This window comes from Rattus rattus, chromosome 2, assembly GCF_011064425.1.
Source record: "Rattus rattus isolate New Zealand chromosome 2, Rrattus_CSIRO_v1, whole genome shotgun sequence".
NCBI lineage: Eukaryota > Metazoa > Chordata > Mammalia > Rodentia > Muridae > Rattus > Rattus rattus.
This window is the reverse complement of record NC_046155.1, coordinates 86,757,938-86,785,353: the sequence shown is the minus strand read 5'-3', so window position 1 is coordinate 86,785,353 and position 27,416 is coordinate 86,757,938. Positions and strand designations below refer to the sequence as shown.

At 44.2% G+C, this 27,416-nt stretch overlaps 1 protein-coding gene across 2 annotated transcripts in view; it reads left to right on the top strand.

The window, feature by feature from the left end:
• The window catches only part of Insc (INSC spindle orientation adaptor protein), a 104,983-nt gene that overhangs the window by 12,308 nt on the left and 65,259 nt on the right, over positions 1–27,416 (top strand). The window contains exon 2 of one of the 2 annotated variants that reach the window (XM_032892843.1): positions 11,357–11,457. The exons of the other annotated variant lie outside the window; for it this stretch is intronic. Coding sequence (XP_032748734.1) covers positions 11,396–11,457 — 62 coding nt within the window. The 5' untranslated portion in view covers positions 11,357–11,395. The remainder of the gene's footprint in view (positions 1–11,356; positions 11,458–27,416) is intronic. 2 annotated transcript variants of the gene reach the window in all.

Below are 27,416 nucleotides of genomic sequence, written 5' to 3'. Positions count from 1 at the left end.
TAGGGAAAGTCCCCTATTTTCAATATATCTTGGCTATACATTTTAGATTCATATTGTCAGAGTCTAAGGAAGGATCCTGTTGGGGTTTACCTGGACTTCCTCTTAATGGTGGATTGGCAATTCTCAGCATTGGCACACTATCTGAATGATCTCTTGATTACCTTGGCCTTTCTTAATATATTGTAGTAGTGTTTTACAATTTTCCCAATCAAGAGCTTGCATAGAAGAGTCATTTCCATTCTCCTTATGCATTTTACTGCTCTTGTTGAAGGTCTTTCCTCCTCTGCTACCCCCTGTCCCTGACATGCTGTTGGAACTACACCTGAATTCTGTATATTTATTGGCAACTTTCTAAGTTCCTTTATAATGTAGGGACAATTTATCTGTAGACATTGTTGGGTTTTATACATGGACAGTGAGTAGCAAACTCGTCCTGTATTATCAGAAGAACTGTGGGTGGACACAGATGCATTGATTCTTGGTTTGTCCAGGGAATCAGGTTTACATATGTGTGGTTGTGTGCGTTGGTGAACAAAGCAGAGGTGAGTTTTAACCTCCACTTCCTCTGTGGCCGCATGCTACATAGCGACAGTCTTGATTCTGATATTTCTCTCATATTGTTTCTTTCTGTCCCAGATCAGATTTCTAATGCAATGGTGGATCCAAGTGATGAAATGAGGCATCTGTTCTCACAGAACCTGCTTTCAGTGGGTTAAGCATAATATCCATGATACTGTCTCCCATAGGGGCACATTGACTGACCAACCAGCCTAAGGAAAGCCCCTTTTAGTCCTAGTTTGATCAAAGTTTTCCTTTTCTGAGTTACTATTGAATTTTATCAATTTATTTCTGTCTATTGGTAATAGTCATGGTTTTTCTACTTTGTTTATGTGGTGAGTTTCACTGTAATGACCAGGCTGTATTTTTCTTCCCATCACTCTTGGGCTTTGTTGTCTAATTTAGTATATTTTATTTTATTTTCTGTTATATATAGGATAGGTTTATATATCTTCGTTCTTGTGCTGTTCTTTTTATTATATATATATATATATAGTGTGTGTGTATGTGCATGTGTGTGTGTATGTGCGTGGTGTGTATGTGTAGTATGTGGTGTATGTGCAGCATGTGTATGGCATGTGTGTGGTATGTATGTGGTGTGTGTGCAGTATTTATGTGTGTGTGCAGATACACATGCTTCTGTACATACCCATGGAAGCTTAACAGTTCTGATCACTTAATTCCTGTTTTACTCTGCATGTGTCCAGCATGCTAACCATTGTGCAGTGGCATTTGCTTAACTTTGGGCATTCCCAAAATCCTCTTTGTCTTCAGTATTCTTTAGTCTTTTTAATGTTCTAAGGTGCATGCACCTTTTGTATTTATTTTGCTTGATATTCCTTGTTATTTCTGGACCTGGAAGCTACTCTCTTTGAATGCTGCTTCACACATGCACTCTCTTACTTTCTTGGAACAGGGATGAAATGCTCACTAGACCACACCACCATTTTTTGCCCTTAGCCTTAGTTTTCTCATTTCTAAACGTAGGTCCTCTGAGTTGCGTTGCGGGTAATTCCTTTGTTCTATCATTTGACACACCATTCCATCTTTTAATTCTTTTCAGTTCTTTCTTGGAGCTGCCTGACTGTAATTTGCAGCCTTTGTTTCTTGCATCTGTTTCCAAGAACTCTATTTCGTGTCTTGGAATGAAATTGTCTAATTGAGCTCTGTCATCAATTCCCTAACAGGCGACGCAAAGCCAACCCACGACTTCTATGGGGGTCAGGCCACGGTGATTAATTCTCGGCTTTTACAGCTGACATTTTGCAGAGAAGGGTTCAGTTTCCATTTCTCTATGCATGGAGTTTCTTCTCTTCTAAACTTGTATCTGATTCTTCCTCTTGGAGAATCCCTAGGCTTTAGTACCTGCACTCCACACAAAAGAAACGTATGTTTAATGGCCGTGACATCTCACAGATGCTATCAATGGAAAACTCATCCTATTTCTGTCTCTCCAGATTTATTTTTTGCCAGATCAATGTTATAATTTTAAGGCCATAAAGTGGTTTGTCTTCACTGTCAGCTTCATTGGAGTTTGAAGCACCTGAGAGATACTTGTCTATGACGGATTTCCATAGTGGTTTAGTAGACTCATCCCAAATGTTGGTAGCAGCATCCTTTGGTCTAGGGTCTGGGCCTAAATAAAAAGGGAAAGAAGGAGAAAGCCAACTGAGTGCTTACATTCATCACTCTGCTTCCTGACTGTGGACATATGAGCCTTGTCCTCCTGCAGCTGTGACCTCCTACCATGGTAGCTGCACAGCCATGCATGAGCCAGGACCAACCTTTCCCTTCCTTAAGTTGCTTTGTCAGATATTTTGTCACAGAAACAAGAGTAGTAACTGATGTCTATAAATATCTCAATACTTAAAGAAAGCAATTTTCATGAAAAACTATTTGGACATCTGATCTATCATTTTACTGGAATTAAAAACACAACGTAGGTTTTCTGTGTAAGAAAGGGGTTCTAAAATAAACAAATAGGGAGAGAGAGAGAGAGAGAGAGAGAGAGAGAGAGAGAGAGAGAGAGAGATAATAGATAAATGTGCTCTGTTGCCAACTAAAAATTAGCTGTTGGACAACGGTGATATACTGTGGAGGATTGGCAGAGAAGGTAGTGTTTTTATCCCCACTCAACTTTGTAACCATGTAAACTAGCAAATTAAGGGAGTTCTCTTTTTCCTTTCTACCTCCCTGAAGTAGGGATAACAGCAGCACTGACTGTTTTAGATGTTTGGGGGGTGTAAATGTGCTTATTTATTCGAACCACTTAGAAAAGTTCTTGGCACATAGTTAAGTGCCAGATATGACAATTCATTGCATTTAAGATATAATAAAATGAAAGACAGCCCGCTGCTTCATAACAGGTAGATAAACTGTGACAAGGAACCATTGGTTAGAGTATGTCAAAATGCATATTAGAATTGCACGGCTGCAGCAATAGTGGCTGTTATTATGTATGGATATGTGAGAGCAGAGATGGCCATCTTGGAGACACATTCAAAGTCTCAGAACCGATAGGACTTTATTCAAGCCCACCCTCATTCTGACTGAGCTCCTTCTCTGCGGTAGGCACTGCGGTGACGTGTGGTGTGCTAGAAATAGTGATGTCTTGCTAGTGCAGCATTCTACAGAGTGCTGGCCTTCTTGTTTGAGGTCTATGTAGTTAAGTAGGCAGATGTAGACAGTGTATCTCACATCCCCTTAAAGGGTTCTTTAGCTATGCACATTATCGCAATGTCAATAGCATGTTGAGAATAATTGTACTTGCTCATATTCTGGCTTATTCTGTTTATAAACTCAGAATGAGTCAAGCCTCGGAGTTGGTTACGTCTTGTCTACGATTTCTTTTCACTAATAAGCTGGTACAAACACTTTACCATTGTGACTGAGCCAAGGTTCTGATTCAGATTGACTTCTCTGTTGAATGTCCCATAATCCTTTGGTCACACAGTGTGTGAGCTGGGATGGTAGTTGTTTCTTTAGGGCTAATGTTGCTAGTCACAGAAATATCTTAGTGTTTGTGCTTGTTCATAGCACGCTTTGTGTCCTGTGCTACTATCCCCAAATGGCAAGACTATAATTATAATGTGCAAAAATGTATTGTCTCACTAGACGAGGGTATAAAATCCAGTATCAAGAACCTCCCGGTTTGTATCTGGAGATGTACCTCTTTTCTTCCAAGATGATCCCTGAATGCTGCATCCTCCAGAGGGGAGAAAGGACTGGTGATGGAAATATATGGATAACAAACCCATTTTTGCGAGCTCTTTATATAATAGTATTCATCTATTTTCAGGGATTTCACTCTTGTGATTATTTTATCTCCCTAGACTCTACCTCCTAGTGCTAACAACACATTGGATTTTTATGCATCCTGATGGGAACTTGAATTTTCAAACAGTAGCCATTTCTACGTACTAATTTTTCTCTCTACTCAAATTTCCTTTGCTTCTTTCCGATACATTTAATAGAGTCTGCCTTTTAGCCTTTTAGGGGAAGAACAGATCTTTGACATTTCAATAAGAAATCAGGCACATAGAGGGATGCCATGAAATTTCTCATGTGATATCTCTTTAATTGGCGTTTGGGTCAGGGTAGATTCTTAGATTGTTATTAGCTTCTGAAGTGTCATACAGGCACTATGCTCTTAGGGTAATCTAACAACACAGAATGGGTTCCAGTCTGATATTACAGATGAGAAAATAAATCCAAAGATCAGAGGGGCTGAAGTGAAAGCAGTCATGGATTCAAGGCACATAGTAAACTCCAGTGCAGAGGATTGGGAGGGGAAGGAATCAGAGGCTCGTCCTGGTTGTTGGTGTTGTGTGATTATCCTTTCATGGACTAGGAGGGAAGAAAAAAATGTATTCATGAAGATATAAGGTGTTGTAAATTCTCCTTCCTATGTCCTCCCTCTCAAGAGTACTCTATATAGACCCCTTCAACTGGGTCTTCAGCAGGACTCAGAAGGGGAACTAGCTTTCCCAGTGTGACCTCTGAATGTGATTTATGAAATAAGATATATCCAAATTTTCACCACATTGGAGCTATTCAATTTTCTCTAATAGCCTTTATCTGAGAGTTATGTCTATTCGTGGCAGTTACAACCAGTAAGTCATTAGCTTAGAACATGGTGATGGTTAATTTTAGCACCCTGGGATCTGGGCCCAGTGGGGAAGGTCTCTCTCTTCTGCAAATCAAGGATAAGCAGCATTTGAGCAGTTGGGTAATATTTATATCAGGGAAAGTTAGAAAGTAAGAAGTAATCATTTAAAGTTTGAAGATGTAAAGGCCTTTGAATACTTAGAGTTGAGTTGGCAGAATGGCCTCTGGCTTCTTTCTGCATTTATGTGCTTTCGCCAAAAGAGACATGGCATACTCTTTATACCAAGTGCCCATTAATATATATATGTATATATATATTAATACATATATGTATTAATATATATATGTATGTATATATATATTCACTGGTATATACAGAATTCTCATTTTATATTAATTATGTACTCCAACTTATTGAAAAATACAACCAGATGTCCAAGGTCATATACTAGTGATCTTGGAAGTCTAACCCCTGAATGTATATTCTTAGTGCACAGAGCTCTCTGGCAGGTGAGGCTCAAAAGCCCAGACAAGCCCTATTGCAGGGAATACTCCAAGTCTCAGAGTTTGGGCTGTCAGTCCTCAGTCATAACCTTTGGCAAGAATCCCCAGCTTAATTAAGCGCCAAGAGCAATAGGCTCCTGGGCAGCTTTTAAAGCAAGGAGAAGGTGGGAAATCATTTCCCTGGAACCAGGGAGGCTACATTTCAAGACACACCATGGAGGCAGCCATGGGTTTCCTGATTCTAAACAAAATGCTTGGTGGAAGCCGCATGGTGGTTTGCTTGGATGGATGATGCCATTTAGAGAATGGGTAGTGTATAAATCAGGCACTGGGAAGCATGAGTTCCAGTAGGGACATCTTTCTGGTGATGCCATGTGTCTTAGTTAGAATTATGTTGCTGTGATGAAATACCATGACCAGAACCAACCACAGTTCCATATAACAGCTCATTATCAAAAGCAGTGAGGGCAGGGATCTGGAGGCAGGAGCCATGGGGGGATGCTGCTCACTGTCTTGCTCCCTGTGGCTTGCTCTGCTTGATTTATTTTAAAATAGACCCTAGGACCACTAGCCCAGGGATGGACCACCCAAAACAGGCTGGGACATACCCCAATGACCACTAATTAAGAAATTGCCTTATGGCTGGATCTTATTGACGGATTTTCTTAATTGTGCTTCCTTCCTCTCTGATGACTAGCGTGTGTCAAGTTAACATCGAACTAGCAATACGTGTTTTTTTCTTTCTGACTCCCTAGAGACTCACACACATCCCTGATCTAGCTTACCTGATCTATCTCACTCCAAAGGGCAGTATGCAATCAGGACCCTTGCATTTATTTTCCAAAGCTCCATTGATTTTCCTGCAGACACTGTGAGGCCTCGATTGGTCTTCCTGCAGCCCCTCTCCTCAGCATTTTCTAGGGGATAACAAGCAGTTTATGGGACATGTGCATGTCCGAAGCATAGCTGTGATCTTTACCAGTGTTTGGTCTTCCTCCCTGTGAACCTGTCTCTCCATATGTGTATCACGCAGGGCTGTGGAAACCTAGAGGGGATCAGACTGGCTTTGTGAGTCCTGAGGTCTATTGTGCCTCTTCCCTGTTTCTGTCACGCATCTGAAAAACAGGGATGACGTAGTGAACGCTGGTAAAGACTGAGTATAAAGTGTTTAGAACAATGTCTTGCAGTCCTTAAGTGCTTCTTCCTCTCCTCTCTTCATGGTTATTGCTGTTATTACTGTGGTTAGGGGCTGGTCCCCTGGATTCCCATAAGCTCTAATAACTTAAGAATAGGATTTAAGGTCCCCTAGGAAGATTGGATTGTTTATTTCTTGTCACCACAGTGTTTGTATTGACTAGTTTGTGATGTAGTTTCATAAATAGGATTTTTGTGACCTTTTAGGTAAGGTCTTAAAGGTAGATAGATTCAGTTCATCAAGAGGAGGGTCTGGACCCTTTGCCTTTGTGTGCTTTGCTGAGGCTGTTCTGTATCACACAGGGCTGTGGGGGCCTAGAGGGGATAAGACTTGTTTTGTGAGTCCTGAGGTCTGTTCTGCCTGTTTCTTGGCCCCCGTGGCCTGACAGCTGTGAGAAGCCACCATTGCTTTCTCCAGGGAGTCAGAGCTTTCTATATTTCATGAGGCTCAGTCTGTTAGGGAGGGCCAGGTGGCAGCTTGCTTGGTTTCTTGCACCTCCCCTGGGGATGAGAGTCCTTGAAGTATTTGATTGCTGTAGGATGCCTGGCATCCCAGCTAATGATTTAGGGATAGCTCCAATGACTATCTCCACTCTTACCCCAGATCTGAGGCCCCGATTTCAGAGGTTGAAGGAGATTCATTGTTATCTGAAAAGCTTTTCTCTAGTCTTTCTGTTTCTCCCATGTTTGCAGGACTCTAGTGTTCTCTCTGGAAGCTTCCATCATCTTCTGAATCAGACCCTTGGTGTTCCTTGCTGGAGTCCATCAATGGCTTGGAAGCACCAGTCTAATCATTCCATTTCCTTACCCAAACATCTCCAGTGGCTGATTGGTATTTGTTACTGCTCTAAAAGCTTCAGGGTACAAATGAACAGTCTTTTCTGTTTATATATTATCTCATGAAAATTCATAATGGTAGGGCTGTTTCTCAGATGTAGGAAGAAGAGGCATATGTTGAAGACCAAAGGAACAATGTTTGTCCATGGGTTATCTTAATGCCTACAATATTACAAGGTTCCTGTTCTGCAGATGGCAAACAGATATGAAGGCACAAAAAAAGTCCTATTTGCTTCCTGAATGAAGCCATATTCTCTAAGAGACTTTCTAGCTCTAAAGGTGGACTGACAGAAAGAGTGGGATATCAAGATGGTTCCATCACTTTTAGCCTGTGCACTCTGAAGTCTTGGAGAAAGAGGACCAGAGCATATCCGATAGTTCTCCTCCCCCAAGCAGCTTCCTAGCACTACTTCCGGGGACTGAGTGTTTTCCACAGTATTTACTGTCTCTTCCATGTGGTCAGTTGTACAGAACTCACCAGATTAAACAATCCCAGCTGTGCTGTGAGCTGTCCTCAGACTGTCCCATTAGACAAGAGCAGAAACACTCTGTGCTGCTGGTTTTAGTGGAATCCTTTACTGTAAATAACCTCGACTTCCTGCATGAGACCAGTCACCTTTGCCAAATGGAGAGTAGCAAAGCAGCCTCTAATGGGAACTGGGAACAGAACTAAGCCCCCAAATTGATTTATTGAGTTTAATTAAGTCAGAGATACTCAAGGCTTCAAGTCTTCATGAACAGACACTCATGGTGTGGGAGACACAGCGTCCAGGAAAACACAGTGACTGATAGTATAAAACAGAGAATCCAGGCAGCGATGTAGTGGGAGGCAGGGGATTCCTCTTTCCTGTTTACACCTACATATGCCCTTTCCACCTCATTTACACTTCTCAACTCCATTTCCTAAGAAAAGGGACATTCCCTCCTTCACCTAAGCACAGTATCAGAGCCCTTTGCCTGTACTTAATCCTCAAAGAACTTCCAGAGTAGGTATAGTTGAGGGAACCACGGTCACAGGGGTGTTGGTTTTCCAAGGTCAAGTGATAATTAAGTAGGGTTGAGGTTTGAATTTATCACCCTCTTTGTTTAAACTCTCTTTCATAATTAGTAAGAAGTAGGGTGTCCCTTTGAAACTGTTCTTGGTTTTCTGATAGACAATGTAGCTTTGGTTGCTCTTAACTCTGTGAACCTTTGCTTCGAGGATGGAGGATGGGTGGTACTTAGGGCAGTGGGATGCAGGAAATATGTAGGCATCAGAAGTAGGTGGAGAAATTGGTAGGGGAATTCTGTGAGAGCTGTATTCTGAGCAGTTCTCACCAGTAAGGGTAAGGGTAGCGGCCATACTTGATACTTTAGCTGGGGCTTTCAGTGAAGGCCTTTGTAGATGGGCATAACCTCTGGGGAATGGAGTCATGCTTCTCACCATCTTCATGTGCTCAGCACCTGTCTTCCAGTCTCAGATGGGAATTTTAGTGTACGCACTTTTCTCCCCTGTAACACAATAATAATATATCATGAGTTAATCATGTATGAAGCATTTAAAAGGGCACCTGGAACACAGTCCATGCTCCATGAATATTAGCTATTAAAATTGTTATGGGATCTTCATAAACATCATCTAGATTGAATGTCTGCTGTTTACCATCTTGCCTTGCAGATAGTTCCCTCATCTGTTTGTCTTCCCCATGAGTGACAGCTATGGTTCTACAGAGACGCCTGATTATGTGGCGGTCATTGTGTAGAGTCCTGTGCTTAGTCCCACCCTGAAAATGAAAAATCTTAACATAGAGGCTCTGACTAGGTTAGTGAGAGATACACAAGAACTTCAGATGTCCCCAAGGGACATCCCAGACTGTGGAAGGACACGGGACGTAAGAGAACACCCTAATGGAGGGTTGTTGGTCTGTGGGCCTCACCTGCATCATCGTTGGGCAGCTGTGAATGAAACACCCACTATTCCTGTCTGAAGACACACAGATAATGGGTTAGAAATGGCTGCCAGAATGCTGTGGTCTCTAAGCCATATTTCTGGAATCTCATCAGAGAAACTCAAACATTTATCTGCTCATAACTACTGTCCTTCCTTGGGCTCCCTCAGAGTCAATGGAATCAGATCCAGGGCGTCCCCTAGTGTCTACAGCTCCTTCTCCTTGGCTTGCAGAATCCTTTGGTTTATCCTGTAAAGGACCTTGACGCTGTCAATCATCTTCTTTCCAGTCTTCTAACCTACCATAAGCTTTAATTCCCTGTCAATCATCTTCTTGATGCTGTCAATCATCTTCTTTCCAGTCTTCTAACCTACCATAAGCTTTAATTCCCTGTGGGTCTCTGTTTTGCCTGGCTTCTGGGGTATCAGGCTCATGGGACAACAACACATGCCTCTCAGAGGAGGCAAAGCACAGTCTTAGGGGTCTTAGCCAATGTTTCTCCAGGTGGGAAATAGGGGGTGCTGGGAGGCTGTGGTTCTCAAACTCCTGGGCACCCAGATGCCGCTGGGAACCGCCAGGACTTAGGAATGGCGCCTGAGGTCTGCGATGAGCCAGGGTTGTGGGCTCTGGTTTAGTTCTGTGCTATGTCATGGTCTTCTTAGTGGGTCACATGTTCCAGGACAGGTATTTGATCAGGAGCTAGTCTGAACACCTGCTGTTCTCAATTATGGGTTTTATTGGGGTTCGGAACTTTGCTACTACCTTTCCAGTTCTTCTGTCTCACAGCTCGGTCCACTGCCCTACAATTCCCTCCTCAATGTTTTTGGTTTGTTTTTGCCTCTTCTTCATGATAACGATAGAAGTAAGGTAGAATGTTCTCATGCTGTCACCTCATCACAATTAGATTTTACCCTGGGAAACTGAGGCTTTTCTTTATGGTCTCTGTGTTCTAGGGGACTTCTAGGGCCTCCTTGACCCAGAACATTATAGGCAATTGCCAATGCTCTTAGTTACCCACTAGAAAGAAATTGTAAAACCCTATTGCTGAAGACACTGTCTATTCAGGTTATATGACATTGAGAAATCTGAGTTGGAATTTCCTTCCTGCTGGTTCACCTTCATAGCATTGGAAGGTGCTATTTAAGCTTCTAAGGGAGGGAAAAAAATCATCAATGTTTGTACACAATTGTGTATCCATGAGCTAGAATGAGGACCTGCCTGGTAAGATATATCTACCAGGGTAATAATACTGCTATTAAAACAGTAGTCATCCACTCTCTGCTTGAATTAGAGGCTCACTCTACAGGAAGAAAATGAAAAGGGAGTGTGGAGAAGATTCCTCCTGAATCCCTGTAGGAGAGATGTCAGAGGAGCTCAACAGCTGGGCAGTTAGTTTTATGAGGGAGGAGGGCTGACCCTGTAAGATGTTACCATGAGGTTTAAGAAAGCCAAATGCACTCGCAGGTCCAGAATTGGAAGTCTTGAAACCATTCACTTCTTTCCACTGGTATGCTACTGTCTGAACAGAACAGAGACCTTTATGTCCACTGACTTAACCGACAAGAATTGATATGATCTTAGATGTAGGAAGTGTAGAGGTGGGCCGGACTACAGAGAGTCCGTGATCTGGGACCCAGACAATTTTCCTCTGCACATCAGCTCTGTTCTGCAGTTAGCTCCTCTCATGACTATATAATTCTCTTCTTACTGAAGCAGAAGTGAGTTATCTTCTGGGTCTAATAGGAGACTGTCTCTCTCACCTGATGCCTCTGCTTAGAGAAAGAAAACCTTTCCTAAGATCTACTCTGTCATGACTCAATGGCCTGAACTGAGCTTTAGGTCACATTCTGAGCTCTGTACTTGCCGTTCAAGTGAAATGACGTCATTGAAAGCGGAGTGCATTGGCTGCTTTTTAAGTATGCGTATGTCCTGCACAATATTGGCTGGCTTGTGTGTCCCAATGTCAGTCACACACCAAGAGGGTAAATATTTGACAATAGGACAAAGGGAAAGATCGTAGCGGGTTACAGTAAGCCAGGGATTTAGAAAGAAGGTCACATCTGAGTCCTGTCTTACCTGTGTGAGGACATCAGAGTATGAATCAGCTCAGAAGAGGAGGCCCAGTAGACTTTCTGTCTCACCTACTTTGGCTTCTTATAACCCAGATTTGAGAAGTGAAGAGACTAGACCTCCTCTCTTAACGAACCCATCCTGGCCTGTCTTTTCAGGGGCCAGACCGCTGTGGGCAGGCACTGCTGCAGATTGGGATGAACATGATGGCACTACCTGGAGGCCGGCACCTGGGTTCCATTCCTCTGCAAGAGCAGAGGTAAGTCAGGCCGCTTAGTCTACCCAGAAGAGAGCTGTTAGGAGACCTGGTCCTCGGTTTTGGATGGACTGGTGTGGGCTAAGGTAGGGAGGTGGTAAAGCGGCGTATAATGACAGAAGGTTTGAGTGTATTTAGACTGGAGGAGAGACATGAGGCCACCAGAAGTGCCTGCACCCGCTGAAAAGTCCATACAGAGCCACCAGTGCATGTTTGACTTGGCAGACCACGGGGATCTGAACCAGAGCAGGGGTGGAAGTCCAAGGCGCTAGATGAGCTGTTTGTGTGACAGCCCCGAGTGACATGAAGACCCCATGTGTCTAGATATTCTTTAGGCTCAGGCTCGGGGACAGTTGGTGACTCCGATGTATGTAGGCTGGGTCTCTATAGGAGCTGCACAACTTGGTGTTTCAGACTTCTGCCAGCTGGGCTAGCCTTGGATCCTTTATACACTCTGTCATCATAGGGGCTTTGTCTTTAGCCCCATCAGCCAGCAATGATTAAAATATCATTTCTGATTTCTGAGACATTTTGACAGACCGTTTAAAGAACATATAATCTTGCTGAGTTCTATTTTGTCATGTTTTGTTTCACTTAAATCTCACCTTTCCTGTAGCTGGAACTTTCCAACAGAGCTGCCAGGGATGCTGAATTACTTCATATTCATTTTCATGCTGCTTATGTGATTTTTGATTAGGCATGTGTGTGTGTGTGTGTGTGTGTGTGTGTGTATGTGTGTGTGTGTGTTGTATAGATAGATATATTAATAGATAGATGATAGGTGATAGGTGAGTACACAGAAGATAATCTGACTCTTTAAAATAAAAAGGATGAGCCAGGTGGTGGGCAGATCTCTGAGTTCAAGGCCAGCCTGGTCTCTAGAGTGAGTTCTAGGACAACCAAGGCTACACAGTGAAACCCTGTCTAAAAAAAAAAAAAAAAAAAAAAAAAAAAAAAAAGAAAGAAAGAAAAGAAAAGAAATGAATTGCTTGCTAAAACTCCCTAGTGGGGCAGAGCCAATCCCTCTCTCTGAAGGTGTGGACAGCTCTCCTAAAGCCATTATTAGGAGAGGCATAGGAATTTGACACATAGTTCTTGCATGTTCCCTAGGACACAGAACACTAGTAGAAGTGTAATTTAAAGTTTTCTGTACAGCCAGAAGCAGAAAATAAGAGGTCAAATCTTTGTAGTCTGTGTGGTGAAACTCAGGCAGCAGTAAGACATGGCTGTCAGCATGCCTGAGAGGTGGGGCGGCTTCAGCTTGGGATAGCTGGGGGTAGAGCTTTCCCGACATGATCAAGTGCGGTCATCTATGGTATGTGGCTACCTGGCTTTAGGGCTGGGTTTTACTTCTTATTCACCATGTGGCTGGCGAAAATTCTGGAGTCTCATCTGTCCCCCAGTCCCTTCATTTTGGGATGGGCATAATGACAGTATATACCATGCAGGGTGATGTAGGGCCAATCCAATTAATATGGGCAAAATGTCAGAGCCATGTAAGAGACTACTAAACAAATGTCTGCTAATGCCAGGATCACTCTGGGTAGGTGCTGTCAGAGAATTCTGGGGTCCATTCTTCTGACCCTCTCCTCCATTAGTGGGTGACAGAATTTTAAACTGAGCACAGTTGGTAGAGTCCTGGTGGAGAGGGTACAGTTTGCCTGCTGCTGAGCTGCCCACCCCTGCCCTGTGTGACATTAAATTGGGCTGTGATGGGGCCCTGAGCTGGTCAGACAAAGCCTGTCCTCGGGCTGGAGAAGTGTTTGGAACAGTGGAGAGGAGGCCAGATTGGCCCAGCTTGATTCAGGTCTCCGCCATAACTGAAATTTGGTTTCTTTATCTGTGAACTATGAATAATTTATACTTATAGCAGTGGTTATTTTAATGAGACTATAAATTCTCTCCCTGTGTGTGTCTCTGTGTCTGTCTGACATACACACACACACACACACACACACACACACACACACACACACACACGCACACACACACACACACACACGGGGTGCAAGGTAAAGCCTAGAACATAGGAACTTCTTAACCGGTTAGCTTCTTCAGAAGAGGAATAGGCTTCTCCGAAAAATGGATACGGTCAGATCTTAGTAGCCTTTATGTCTCTTTGCTTTCCTTTCTTTTCCTCTTTCCAGCTTCCAACACCCTCAGAAGTTTTAAGGGGAAGCAGAAGTTAGATTGCATGAACATGATGTAATAATCCAGCTTGCCTTATCCATGGCAACCTTGGGAACTCTGGGCATTCAGACGGCATAAGAGCTGTGACCTGTGCAAGAGGTTACAGTGTTGTACAGCTGATAGGATGGTAAGTCAGTCCAAGAGACAGGAGGTGTGCTTCCCTTTGCAGAGTCCTACCCTAGCATTGTGAAGCTAATAGAACATACTGGGTGATAACTGGGTATGGTGACACATGCTTTTGATCCCAGCACTTGGGAGGCAAGGCAGGTGGATCTTGATTTGAAGTTGGCCTGGTCCACAGAGACCAGAGAGTTCCAGGACAGCCAAGATTACACAGAGAAACTCTGTCTTGAAATAAAAACACAAAAACTAAAAAAGAAAGACAAGAAAATATTGGGAGATTAAAACAAAACAAAACACTAGGTCTGGAGACCCATCATGTATGCTCTGGGCTGTACTTTTGGGCTTTGCTCACAGAGAAAGCTAGTTCATGCCTCCAGGATGTTAGAAGTGCTTAGTTTGTTCAGTTGGATACTATACTGTTGGCAGACAGTAGTAGACTTATGTTCCATGCTGCAGAGGCCTCTCTAGTGGTGAACTGCACTATGGTCCTCACAGCTAGATAAAGGGCTGGCCTTAACCACAGCCCACACCTCATTGGCTCACACAGCTCTTTCTATGGCAATCACCGTGGCCTGTGCAAATCTTGCTATCTCTCTGAAGCAGCTTTTGAGGCGGTGTTCAAAGTCCAGGATAGATGTTGGGAGGCCCCATGGTGGTCAATGCTTGTACGAGGGAGAGAACTTAAACTGGATCATGACCTGTGGTGGGAGCTCACTGACCTCACAGGGAGCTTTGGGATCAGAATGGTTCATAGGTCCAAGTGACTAGGACTTTAGTTCCACCTTGCTCTGTCACTGGAGAGTAAAACAGAAGTCGGTTGCCTGGAATCGCTCTTCTGCTTCACACCAGACAAATGAAACTAAGGATGTGATGGATCAGAAGCCACCAGCCACTCTCTGACTGGAGTCTTTCCATTGTGGCAGCCAGGGGGATTTTGTCTCCCATGTGTGTTCAGCATGTAAAAGCTCACTGCCCATGCTGCCTCAGTACAGACCTGTGACCTCTTCTGTTTCAGAGTGCTGCCATGCTTTGCTCAAATAAACTCTCTGTATCAGTTACTTGCTCGTTACTGTGGCAACAAGCAAACAAACAAACAGCAAATCCAGCTTAAAGAAGAAAGGGTTTATTTTAGCTTACAGTTTGAGGGTGCTGACTGACTGTGGAAGGGAAGATGGGTTAGCAGGAACATGAAGTAGCTGATCACATTGTGTCCCTATTCAGGAAGCACATAGGACTAGAGCAGTGGTCCTCAGCCTTCCTTACTCTGAGACCCTTTGATACAGTTCCTTATGTTGTGATGACCCGCCCCCCGCTATAATATTATTCTCATTGCTTCTTCATAAGTGTAATTTTGCTACTGTTATGAGTCATAATGTAAATCTCTGTGTTTTCAATGGTCTTTAACCCCTGTGGAAAGATAGTTTTGCCTCCAAAAGGCTATGACCCACAGGTTGAGAACAAGTTAGATAATTGATGGTACTCAGCCTGCTTTCTCTGTTTCCTTCAAACCACGGGATGCTGCTGCTTATATTTTTGATGTGTCTTCCTAGATTAATCAATCCCATTTAGAAATTTGTCCATAGCCGTGGACAGAGATTATTCTCTTAGGACCCTCCAGGTCAGTGGTTCTCAACCTGTGGATTCCAACCCTTGGGGGTTGCCTATCAGATACTCTGCATATCAGATCCATAACAGCAACAAAATTACAGTTATGAAGTAGCAATAAAATAATGAAATTGTTGGTGGTCACCACAACACAAAGAACTGAATGCTACATCATGGGGGAAAGTTGAGAACCACTGCTCTAGGTCCGGACATGCTGGCAAGCAGTAGTAACCATTCCATTCTATGATATATATTTTGTCTACAGTTTTTCTCTGAATAAAGGACAGTTATAGGAGGGGCTCTGAGGACATGTACAGATGATTTTACAGCTAAAGACATCAGCATGTGATGCTTCAAACAGCTCAGTAACAAACCTTTCTATAAAGAAGGCTGGAAACACTGCGACTGAGGCTTGAGAGGATTCTAGAGCTGCTGAGTAGCAGAACCAGGATGTGCTTAGTGCTGGTCAGACTCAAGCCAGTCTGTTTTTCCAGTTTTCTTTGGACAATACATCACATACTCAACCATGCAAGCAGTCCTATGTTTATTAGCTTCCTGTGAAATTATTGTACACATATGTATTGAATTTAAATCACAGACCTTCTACGGTACAGTGTAGCTGAGGACCAGTAATGACTTAGTTGGATATGGTCCCTGCCAGCAAGAAACTCACACTCTCTCCAGTGACTTCCTTTAAGTCCAATTGAATTTGATTTGCAGCTCTTGTGACCTTTCTCAGAGCATGAATCTTTGTCTGGAGAATTCTGTTTAACCAGAGGTCTGAGATGACCAAGGCTTGGGGTCCTCTGTAGCTAGTGATGAGTGGTCCTCTGGTTGTCCAGCTTACTCTGGAGATCCAGTGGGGCCACTGTAGGTCAGCCTGTCTCTGAGTCAATAATGACTTACATGTGTGTGCTCGGCTCTGTGGCTGCTGTTCTGCTGCTGAGGGTCATTTTCTGTGACTGCGGTGAAGAGTGAAGACTGTAATTGTCAATGGGATAATTGTATGTTTTTCTCTTGTTTAAGCCAAAAGGCAGACCAATCAAAGCTAGCATTAAGTTCCCTCCCTTCTCCTGTTTCCCATGAGAAATCCACAACAACAATGGTGTTTGACCTTGAAAAGGCAGACAGGAGTGATTCAGTAGTTATTTTTAAGACGAGGTTGAATATAAATTCCCGTGCGCTTCTGGGAACTGGGGCTACAGAGGCATTGGATGTTGTTACTTCGTGTTCCCTCTGAGCTCATCCTTCTAATGCAAACCTGGGAAACTGAGGCTCAGAGCTGGTTCATCTTCAGGTGCCTTCCACACGTTTGAGGAATCAATTCTTCCCTGGCTTACATTTCATAAACACATCTCCCCACCCTGCCTCCAGCAATTGTCCATGGCAGGGATTTGTTATAGAGAAGCAATTTCATTCTTTTTCTTCCTTCAGTCAAGTAAGATCAAGAGTTTACTTGATTGGGGACATTACACCTTATCCAATCATGAGTGTTTTTAGCACCCAGGACAAATGGGTATCTCATTTATATTGGTTCTCCTGCCTATGATTACGATGTATACTATAGGAGCTCAGTAAGTGGTTGTTGAATGAATAAGTGTTTATCAACTGTTTAGTGGCCTGAGGACATGGCTAAGTCGGCATGAGTGCTTGCTTTGCAAGTGTGAGAACCTTAGTTAAAACACTCATCATCCATATAAAGTTCTAGGTATGACTATATAGTACCTGTAAGCCCAGCATTGGGATGTAGGGGGTAGATGGGCATATCCTGGGCTGTCCAACCTATCCAAACAGCAACCTTCTAGTTCAGGTCATTGCCTTGTCTCAAGGCAATAAGGTGAAGGACAATAAAGAAGGTCACTGGTTCTTGGTCAGCATCTGCACTCACGTACATGGGCACACATAAGCAGACTCTTGTGTGTATGGCCCTCATCTCAAATCCCCACAGATGTCTAATGAATGAATAATCCCTTCTCTAGGAAGCTTCATGTGAGAGGAATTAAACATGCACAACCTAGCAATGGGGCCGGTTCTTTTCTCTTGCACTTTTCTTCGGTCTTCAGCATGCTAGTCTTCCCTCCTCCCTCCTAACTTCTTTCCTTCCTTTCTTCTCTTTTTTCTCCCTCCCTATATTCTTCCCTCTTTCCATCCCTCCCTCCCTTCTTTCTCTTCTTCTTTCAGAGAAAAATGCTGTTTGGAAGGAAACGATAAGCTATTTATCTTAAGACTTTGGATTGGGAGCCAGAGGCTTAATTGGTTGAAAGTCAGAGTTGAGAGAAACCCTTTTTTTTTCTTCATCTAATGAAGAATGATTCAAAAATAGTTTTAGCCTTTGCTTTTAAGATCATTGGAAAAGAGAAAGTCTATAATTTGCTCATCAAATCTCCTGTGGGAGAGCACAGTGCATCAGGGAGCATGGGTTGGGAGCCAGAGGCAAGCCTACCACCAACTTGCTGCATGTCCTTGGGCAAACCTTCTCCTCCAGGTTCAGTTTATTTCATTCAGGGAATGGGAGATGAAGCGAACTCTCCTAAGGTTTCCCTAGATTTAATGTTCTGAGAGTATAGTGCTGAGTTTTGGATTTTTCCCCTTTTGGAACAAAATGATCTTTAGTGCCACAATTTGGGAAAGCAGTTCATTAACTAGCAAGAGGCCTGCTTAGTCTCCTATAAGATGTTCAGTGGGGCTTAGCATCTGCCTTGTAGCAGGGGTAAAACTGTAGTCCTTGGTCTGACCTGATGCATGCTAAGAAGGAATGCTTTGCCCTGATTTGTTAGATATAACGCTGTTAGATATAAAGCCACAGGCAAAAGCATTCCAGCAGACTTCTGAATCCTACCCAGTCATTTTCAAACTCTCCCCTACCCATTGGCTACTACTACTCACTACCTCCACAGTACACGATCCTACACCTCTCCTTCTTGGCACATGATACTTCTGTCTGGAGCTATCTTCCAAATCCCACTGACTTGGGAGTGTGCTATAAGGATAAGAAACTTACAAGGACCCCATAGCTCTAGTCCAGCACCCCTTTTCTATCCTCTCATCACTGTTGACTCCCATATGCCACGTGTAGCACATACTTGGGGAGGAAGGAACATGTCTGCATAATTAAAGGGTCCACCTTCATGGGAGCTCTTACTCCGATACTGTCTTAGCTACTTCTCTGTTGCTGTAATAAAACACTGTGGCCAAGGCAACTTATAAAAGGAAGGGTTTATTTTGGGCTTATGATTCCATCAGAAGGATAGGGCCCATTGAACGATCCCACGCAGAGAGAGACCCTTATTCAAGTCTCGGGAAATCGCGGACCCCAGACACAGAGAGACCATTTTGGATGTAATAAGCAAAGGCGAGGTTTATTATGGAGATCTATTATGGGGATCTCCGGGCCGACACGTACCCCACGCAGGAGACAGAGGTGTCGACCCCGAAACTTAAAAGTCAGGGGTTTATATAGGGAAAGCTAGGGGGTTTGGCGCGGTTACACACAATTGGCTAATTTTTGGCGCGGCTAAGTGATTGGCTCATTCAAACAAACACAGCAGAAGAGTACATGCTGACTGGGGCGTACAGGATTTTAGAAGCTAGGGACGTATCAGGGTTTGAAGGACATCTGGTTAAGGTGTGACTCTGAGTAAGCTGGGGGAGGTGCCCTTCTGCATCTTTATGGCCTGTCAGTCCTGGCTGTAGGGCAGGCCCCGCCCTGCCTAGACAGTGTTTAGAAACTGACTCTTTTAATTTTATATTTTAAACCTTAAATCTGTATAATTTTCTTTTCACCATCATACCAGAGACAGCGTGGCAGCATGTCACAAAGATGGTGGCTAGAGCTGGAAACTGAGAGCAACCCCTCACACATCTTGAACCCCAAGTAGTAGGAAAAGAGAGTGAACTGGGAATTGCTTAGATTTTTAAAACCTCAAATTCCGCCTCCAGTGACATAGGTCCTTCAACAAGGCTATGCATTTTAAGCCTCCATCAACAACAGTCACTAACTTGAGGTAATATTCAAACACCTGAGCCTATCAGGGCGGACATTTTCATTTAAATCATCACCAGTATCTCCTCTGCGGAATCCTCCAACACCTAGCTCAGAGTGCGTGGTAAATTTCCAACACTACTTTTTAGTGCTTTTTATGCATTTCTTTACATAGAACCTACTTTGCACAGCAAATAGGAAAGGGTGTGTGTGTGTGTGTGTGTGTGTGTGTGTGTGTGTGTGTGTGTACAATCCAAATTCTAGACTTAGAAGGCTTTGAATCAGAAAGTCCACTTGAAATATGAGTAAACTAAAATGAGCCAAGCAGAGAATAGATGTAAGCTTTCCACTAACTATTGACTCCAGGGGTTTGGAGAACACTCTACACAGGACCAGTAGGATCAGTTAGGGATGTGGAATGGTGCCAGGAGCTGGAAGCCAGGTACAGGTCTGCAGAGATGGGACCAGCCTTCCCTTTGGTGTGGAAAGGATAAGCCCTAGAGACTTTTCCCCAGTGCTGGAATTCAAAGATTGAAGGGAGAAATCCAAGATGGGGTTGAGGACAGTGAAGAGCTAGGGAGACCCTGAGGCTCTCAGAATTCTTATGGAGTGACTTTCTCAGTACTACTGATGATGGAAGCCCCTAGATTCCCTGCTCTGCTACAGAATATATAACATATCATCAGAGATAAAACGGGGCCAAGCCAGCCCTGGAGTCTAACATACCCATTGCTTCTCAGGAAGAAGAGAGTGAAGGACTTGAGAAGTAAGTAGCACCCCATGGGCTGCAGACGGTCCCAAGTGTTACAAAGGCACCACTATACAACACAAGAACAGTTTTGCATCGTGGTAGGAGCTGACTTCAGGTCCTAGGGGTTGAACCATCAACTGAATTTCTGGACCCCACCCAAGGGTATAGCATAATAGAGAAGATCAAGATGCCAGTCTTACAGTTTCTGAGATTTGTTCCCATTTCTCTGTGTGACATTGGCCAAGTCAGTTTCAGTGATGGTAGTTTCAAAGGCCTGCTTTGAGGGTTACAGTGAGCGACTGAGAGTGGGTCAAGCACTGAGCACAGTGACCAGGATGTTTATTAAAACAGTTGTTGGGGGTTGGGGGGTCTTAGACAAATTACACAATGCCCCTAAATCCCTGTTTCTACATCTGTAAGGTAGAATGGCTAATTCCGATCACCAAACCACCTTGACAGATGACATAATAAAAAGGTGATCTGTAATTGGCAATCCTTCACTTGTTGGGTGGGTAATCTATTCCCTCTGGCCTAGTGAAGGTCTGGGGAAATGTGTCAGGAGTGAATTGCTTGGTTCTGGAGTTCCTTAAGATGAGTCCTGTAACTTCCTCCAGCCCCACCCTGGGTAACTCCAGCCCAAACAGCCTCATCTGCTGGGAGTCTGGTGTGCGGGGAAGACTGTGGTTGCATCTGGAGTTGTGTTTGCAGTCTGCGAGACTCCAGAAAATCCAGATTTGGGGGCTTAGTCACCCATTCTAGATGTCTAGGAAAGCCTCTGTCTGAGGCATAGAGGAACAACATGGGGAACAGGATATCTTCAGGGACGAGGTGGAAGCCCTAGGTGCCCCAACCCTGGGAGGATGCCTCACCTGCCCTCAGGCACAGGAATGACCTTCATAGCATCAGGTCCAGGTTCCTGTTCGTCATGGATAGGGCAAAAACTGAGCCCCAGTCCCAGCTCAGCTCCTCTGGCTCTTTGAGCAGAGACCCCTAAGGCTCCTGACTGGTGATTTTCCACCATGAAGGGAAAGTGACTCATTGCCAGGCCCTCTGCCTTGACCTCAATTTTCAATTCTCCTCTGTGTGAGTAATCGAATCAGCTGTCTGTACTTACAAAGGACAGATTTCATGCACAGTGAGACGGCAGCTTAAAGTTCATGGCTGAGGACGGTTGAACCTCTAGCAGTTAGGGTGGGCAAGGGCAGCCGGAGCCCCCATCGCATAGCCAGAGCTGCTCTGGTTAGTTACACATTTTATGTTGGGGTCAGTCAGCAAATTCAATAGAGAGGTGGGGCTCAGAGAGCCAGAGAGCTAATGACAGAGCGTCAGGCAAGCTATACAATTATGGGATGTTAGTGCTAACATAGTCCAAACCTTAATGAGCCACAGTCCTTAGACTCTGAAATTGAGGAGAGCAGCGAATTCTGTGGTGACACAGTGACCAAGCTGAGCATGGATGAGTGGTTGCTGGGACTGCGTCTGGAGTAAGGGACGTGTTATCTTGCTGGTCTGTCCCCTGGAAGACTCTGAGGACTTTCAGATGTACAAGTCTGCAGGGCTTGGTCCCCCTCCTCTGCAGTGGCCTCTACTTATTATGGTACCTCCTCACACTGCAACCAAACAAAATGAAAACCAGTTCTTGCTTGGCTGTGGTTCCTGTTCCAACGGAAGCTTCAGCTGCTGGGACCTAACACCCAGGGATCAATTTTGATCTTTTCTCCCTGCCTCATGTCCCCCACTTCCCTCCCGAGTCAGCCGGTTTTGTCTATCCCCAGGCACTGTCGTCGCTCAGGCTGTGTTTTCTCTCTTCCATCAGCACCGTCTCTCAGGCAGCCTCCTGACTGGTATTTAACCCCGCTTTTCTCCTCCTCCTCCTGACTCATTTCACCACATGTCATTCCTCTGCCTGAAAACACCATCAATGGTTCCAAATCTGCCCAGGGCTAAATCGGATTCCTAAACTTACTGCATTCAAGGTCTTTGATCAGGGGCCAGTCTGTCTCTTCAGACCCATTCCTTGCCATGTCGCAGGCCGCCTGCTTCCGTCAGTGCAGCTCTTGCTGTGGTACTAATTTGGTCCTCTTGCCCTTTGAACATCATGTCCCCCTCTGCATAGAAATCTTCTTGCAAAATGACTCTTGTCATTTTGGCCAGCTCCTCTCCTCTGGGAACAGGGTAGATGCTATTTCCTTTGTGTAAATATTCCCAGGCGAGGACGGCTCCAGCCTCCATGATCACGGGCTACTGTTTCACAGCTTCTTGAAGACAGCTTGGTGTTTAGTAAAGTTAAGACTTTGGGCCCTGGAGGCCCAGGTCTGAGTGACAGCCCTGCTGTGTACTCACCATGTGTTTTCCCCTGGCAGAAGTGTCCTCATCTGGAAGCAGTAATAGTCCTTTCTTCATACTGCTGTGGCCAGGATGAAAGGAGACGGTGTAGACTGGGCTTTGGGCCCCAGTTGGCTTTTCACTGGATATTAATACATTGGCTACCCTTAGGACCATTAACAGATTTGATTGTTGCTGCTACTTTTCTCAGCTTTGAGCCTGTGCTGGTGTAGGGCCAGTATATAAATAACATATGATATATATATATATATATATATATATATATATATATATATATAATAGCTTGGGCCTGGTACCTCCTGGCTAGGGGACTTGGTAGGATGGACAGCTTCTCATAGTTGTATCTGGGGACCTGTTGGAGGACAGAGCCAGCTGTGCGACTCAAAGAAAGATTTTCAGCTCTTCACTTCTTCCCATAACTGGGGGCAGGGAACTTGTGCTAGAGCCTGAGGCTTGTGAGGTAGATGCAATGGGATCCATTCGTTGAGTGGAGGGTAAGGGAGCGCCAGATGCCTGGCAGGTAGTAGAGTGGCTGGTTCCTTTATAGATGGCACCTACTTTCTTTCTTGCCTTCCACAGAATGACACAGTGGTCTTAGGATGGCCACTGGCATGTTAGATCTGTGAGGACTCCTATGTGGGCCATGCCAATGAGAGAGGCAGGGAACAGAACAGAGCAGGGGAGAGCAGCTCGTCCCTGTTTAATGTTCACAGCTCCATGGAGCTGTCAGGAAGCTGAATGTGAGCTCCTCTCTGTGTAGACACATTTGTAGTTTTTTACTTCAGGACACTGCCCTGCTCTGCTTTGGAACAGGGAGCAGCCGTTCATAAGATCCTTCAATGTAGCATTTAAGAACAGGGCTCTAGAGTCTCAAGTGTTGTGTTCTGCACCTAACATTGCTACTTCTGAGCTGCGTGATGGGCTACTCAGCCTCACTAAGCTTCAGTTTCCAAATCTGTAAGAGGTTCTCAGAGAACCCCTTCCAGGGTCATGGGGGTGCCTGATGTGATGAAAATGGGGAGCACCATACATAACATCACTGGCATAGGGCTCACCTCAGTACCTGCTGCCAAACCACCATGGCTTTTCTTTTCCTCCCCGGAGTCTCAGAACCCTATGACACAGACTGACTGACAGCTACAAGGTTTGCCATTCTCATTCACAAGGTGTTTAAGCTTAGTTCATATACACAGGGAACAGCTTTGGTGTGCTAGGCCCAGCAGCTGGGGTAAACAAGAGGTGAGCATACACAGGCTGGACCTCCTCAGGGTATAGCAGGACTTCTGAATGTTTACCTGCCATGACCCATTTTACCCAAAGAGATGTTTACTTAACCCCAAGTATATAGGTACATAAACTGGGCACATAAACAATTAAATACTTATTAGTTTATATAACAGGAATACATTTATCTTAAAGCAACATTTTGTATACAATTTTACCAAGTAGGAAAGACATATCTGTATGCTAAGGAGATTGGATATGCTGTTTCTTCTTGCATAAAAATTAAATCTTAGCTGAGTGTCTGACCTTGCAGAAGATAGGGCAACTTCTGTTTTTCGAGTTGATTAGTATTTTGACTTTATAATTAAATAATCTTATCATTGTCAATGCTGAGGATGTTGTTCATGTAAGTGCATAGTACAAAATAGCAGAAGTATGCATGTGCCATTTCAGAAGCTGTTAGATAATTCCATCCTAATCCCAAGCCGAAATTAATGATTTTTTTTAATGAAGCTCAAATTAGCAACTGGAGCAGCAATTTTAAAGTCGAGTATTCTAATACAATTCAAGGATATGCTAATTTTATATTTACATGCAGAGGATGAAGATAGGAAACTCAGGAGTCTTTGTTTTCTGCAGTTGAGCCGTCAAGTCTTCCCACAAGCGGAATACCGTGTGCGTAGCAGAGACGCTCCAATTAAGTAACTATAACAGGAGTCTCGCGTCTGAGCTGAGGCGTCTCAGGCTCTGTGCTGCAGTTGGGTGGTGTGACAACACCCACAGGGCAAAGTGTGCCTCGGTGTGTCTAGAACCAACTCTGCAGTGAAGTCTCATGGTATAACAGGAACCAGTGCTGTGTGCGCATGTCTGAGGCATGCTTTAGAGTCAGGACACTTTTGGTTTGGAGTTAATCTTTGGTCATGGTGCATTTGGGAACCATTTTGTGATGTCATCCCTTATGAGGTGGTGACTCACAGTGTAAGAATCAGGGATCTAGTGGATAGATCATTTACGAGGACCTAAACAGTTTAGACCAGTGAGCGACAGACATGGGTCCTATGGAGCATGCAGGCAAACGTGTGGGGCATGTGGGACATGAACTCATCCAGAAGGCTCCTTCAGAGGAGACTAGTCAGCCTGTGAGGAGTAGATGGAGGCAAGAGGGCAGGACTGAGAGACTGCAAGGGCTTGGGGCCGGAATTGGAAGTGGGGAAGGTGAGAGACTGAGGCCTAGTGCAGAAGTGTCGTGCAAGATAGCCATTAAGATGGGAAGTGGGTGGGTGGCATAAGTGGGTGCTCTTAGTCTGATCTCCCTCCTGCTGACTCTCAGTCACATACAGAACCAACACACACACAACTTCACAGAAGTTCTAAGTCATGGGCTGGCTCAGGAAGTCAAGATGCTTGCTGGCAAGCTTGACTAACCGAGTTTGACCCCTAGGACTCACATGGTGGAAGGAAAAAATCAACTGCTACGAGCTGTCTTCTGAGTTCCACATTTGCGCAAGAGAGTGCTCACACATGTGATCAATCAATCAGTCAGTCAGTCAGTCAGTCAATCAATCAATGTCAAAGATAATTTCATGAATTAATGAAAGTTGAGGAGTATCAGTAACTTCTTTCAAGCTGAAGGCACCTAGAATGTCGGAGTTAACAAAGGAGGACTCTTGAGTCATTAGAGAGGAAACAACTGTCAAAGATGTATACTAGCTCATCATGCCAGAAACAGGGGCCTGATTCGTGTCCCCTAGCATCCCAAAACAGAATAGTGAGCCTCATGACCTGGACCCGAGGTTTAGTCCCGTCCTCAGCACTCTGTAGGAGCCCCTCTGAGCGAGGATAAGGGCTTCTGTGAATACAGGTCAGGGATCACATGTGCTGGGCATGCAGACGGTGTTTGCACTGGCCTTATTTCTAATCACGTGACAGAATGATTCAAGAGTGGCCTGACAAGAGCCACTGAGGGAGGGCGGGGTTGTTAGCTCACAGTTTGAGGATACCCACCATGGTCTGGAAGCCATGGCAGCAGAGCTGGAGACAGCTGGTCACGTGACATTGGCTGCAGTGTAAGGCAAGGGTCGCACTGTGTCTGGACTTAGGAAGCAGAAAGAAAATTGCTGCCTTTCCATTGACTGTGGGACTCCAGTTCCTAGAATGGTGTGACCCTCAGTTAGGGTAACTCTTCCTGTTTAACTTACTCTATTCTAGAACATTCCTCACAAACAAACCCAGACTTTTTTTCTTATGGGAGTCTGTATCCTGTCAAGCTGGTTGATATTTGTTATTAATCATCATAATACTCAATAAGTAGTTTCTCTTAGAAATTGTTTTGCTTGAAACTGTTAGTTTTCAAAAGAAAGAAAGAAAAGAAGGAAGGAAGAAAGAAAGAAGAAAGGAAGAAAGAAGAAAGAAAGAAAGAAAGAAAGAAAGAAAGAAAGAAAGAAAGAAAGAAAGAAATTCAGATAACCTCAGAGCCTCCTATTTCCCGAGAGAGTACTGCAGACTACAGGATGATTGCATCCTAGGTCGCTGTCTGTAGCACTTTCCTTTGTCAGGACTCCTGGAGTTAGCCAGAATGTAGGATCCAATCTTTTACCATGCTATGCCAAGCAGTTTAATGAAAAGAAAATGTCATGGGGCACAGAAAGCAAATGTTAAGTGGACAAGATTAATAATAAACTTGGTAGTTTCTGGATAATCTTGGGGTAAAACCTTAGTTTGGGAAAGAAGGTCAGTGCATGGAGACAGGTGAGGGAAGGGCAGAAGGGACATTTACCACATAATGGGTGAATGAAGTGTTTGTATCGTCTTCTGGGGTAAGGAAATCTCACTAATGTTCCTAGTAGTGCACAGATGCTCTCCCAGTGAATGGGGGAAATCACACTGTCTGAGCTATTTAGTACTGCAGAAGGATGAAGGCCTTCAGCTCCCCAGTCCACTGTGTATGGATAGGGAAGCAGAATCCAAGACTTGTGTGCCCAGGGCCTGGAGAGATTCATTTTGATGTCACACAGCATGGGACTGGCAGGAAGAGCAGAGGAGAGCGACCAACATGGTGGAAAACGTAAGCAACACTTAGCTTGGGCGTCACCAGTGCCTGAAGCAGAAGGGTTGGAAGTTAAAACCCCGACCACATTGTCAATTATTTATAACTCATTGCATAAATTATTATGCTTAAATTGGCTGTCTAGTAAACAGTGTATAGTTTTGCATCATAGAGGTTAGGCTATTCTAAATTAATCTAGGACTTGTTTTGATGAGAAAAGAGGGATAGAGGGAGGGGAGGAGAGGACGACAGAGAGAAAAAGAGAGAGACAGAGACAGAGAGACACAGAGACACATAGACACAGAGAGAAAAATGGATGGTCCCAAATGATACTTGTAATGATAGTCCTAGGAGAATCCAAGAAAATCTATTACACAAAACAAACCTCAAAGTGTTTATATAGCCTCAGAAGCCACTGATGTGCTGGCCAACCCTTTCCTGAGCTCACCTTCCACTTATCTTTGTCCCATACACTCCACTATAGCCACCCTGTCTCTCTATTAGTCCCCTCCCAGGGCCTTTGCCTGGGCTCTGTCCTCTGTGGTGAACACTCAGTTCCCATATTTTATAATGGCTAATCTTCTTGCCTCCTGAGAGAGTTTGCTCATGACTCACAGTCTCAGGAAATGTACCATGACCACTCATTTAAAATGGCAATACCTTGTGCCTCACAGAAGAATTTTGATGTCCCTGAT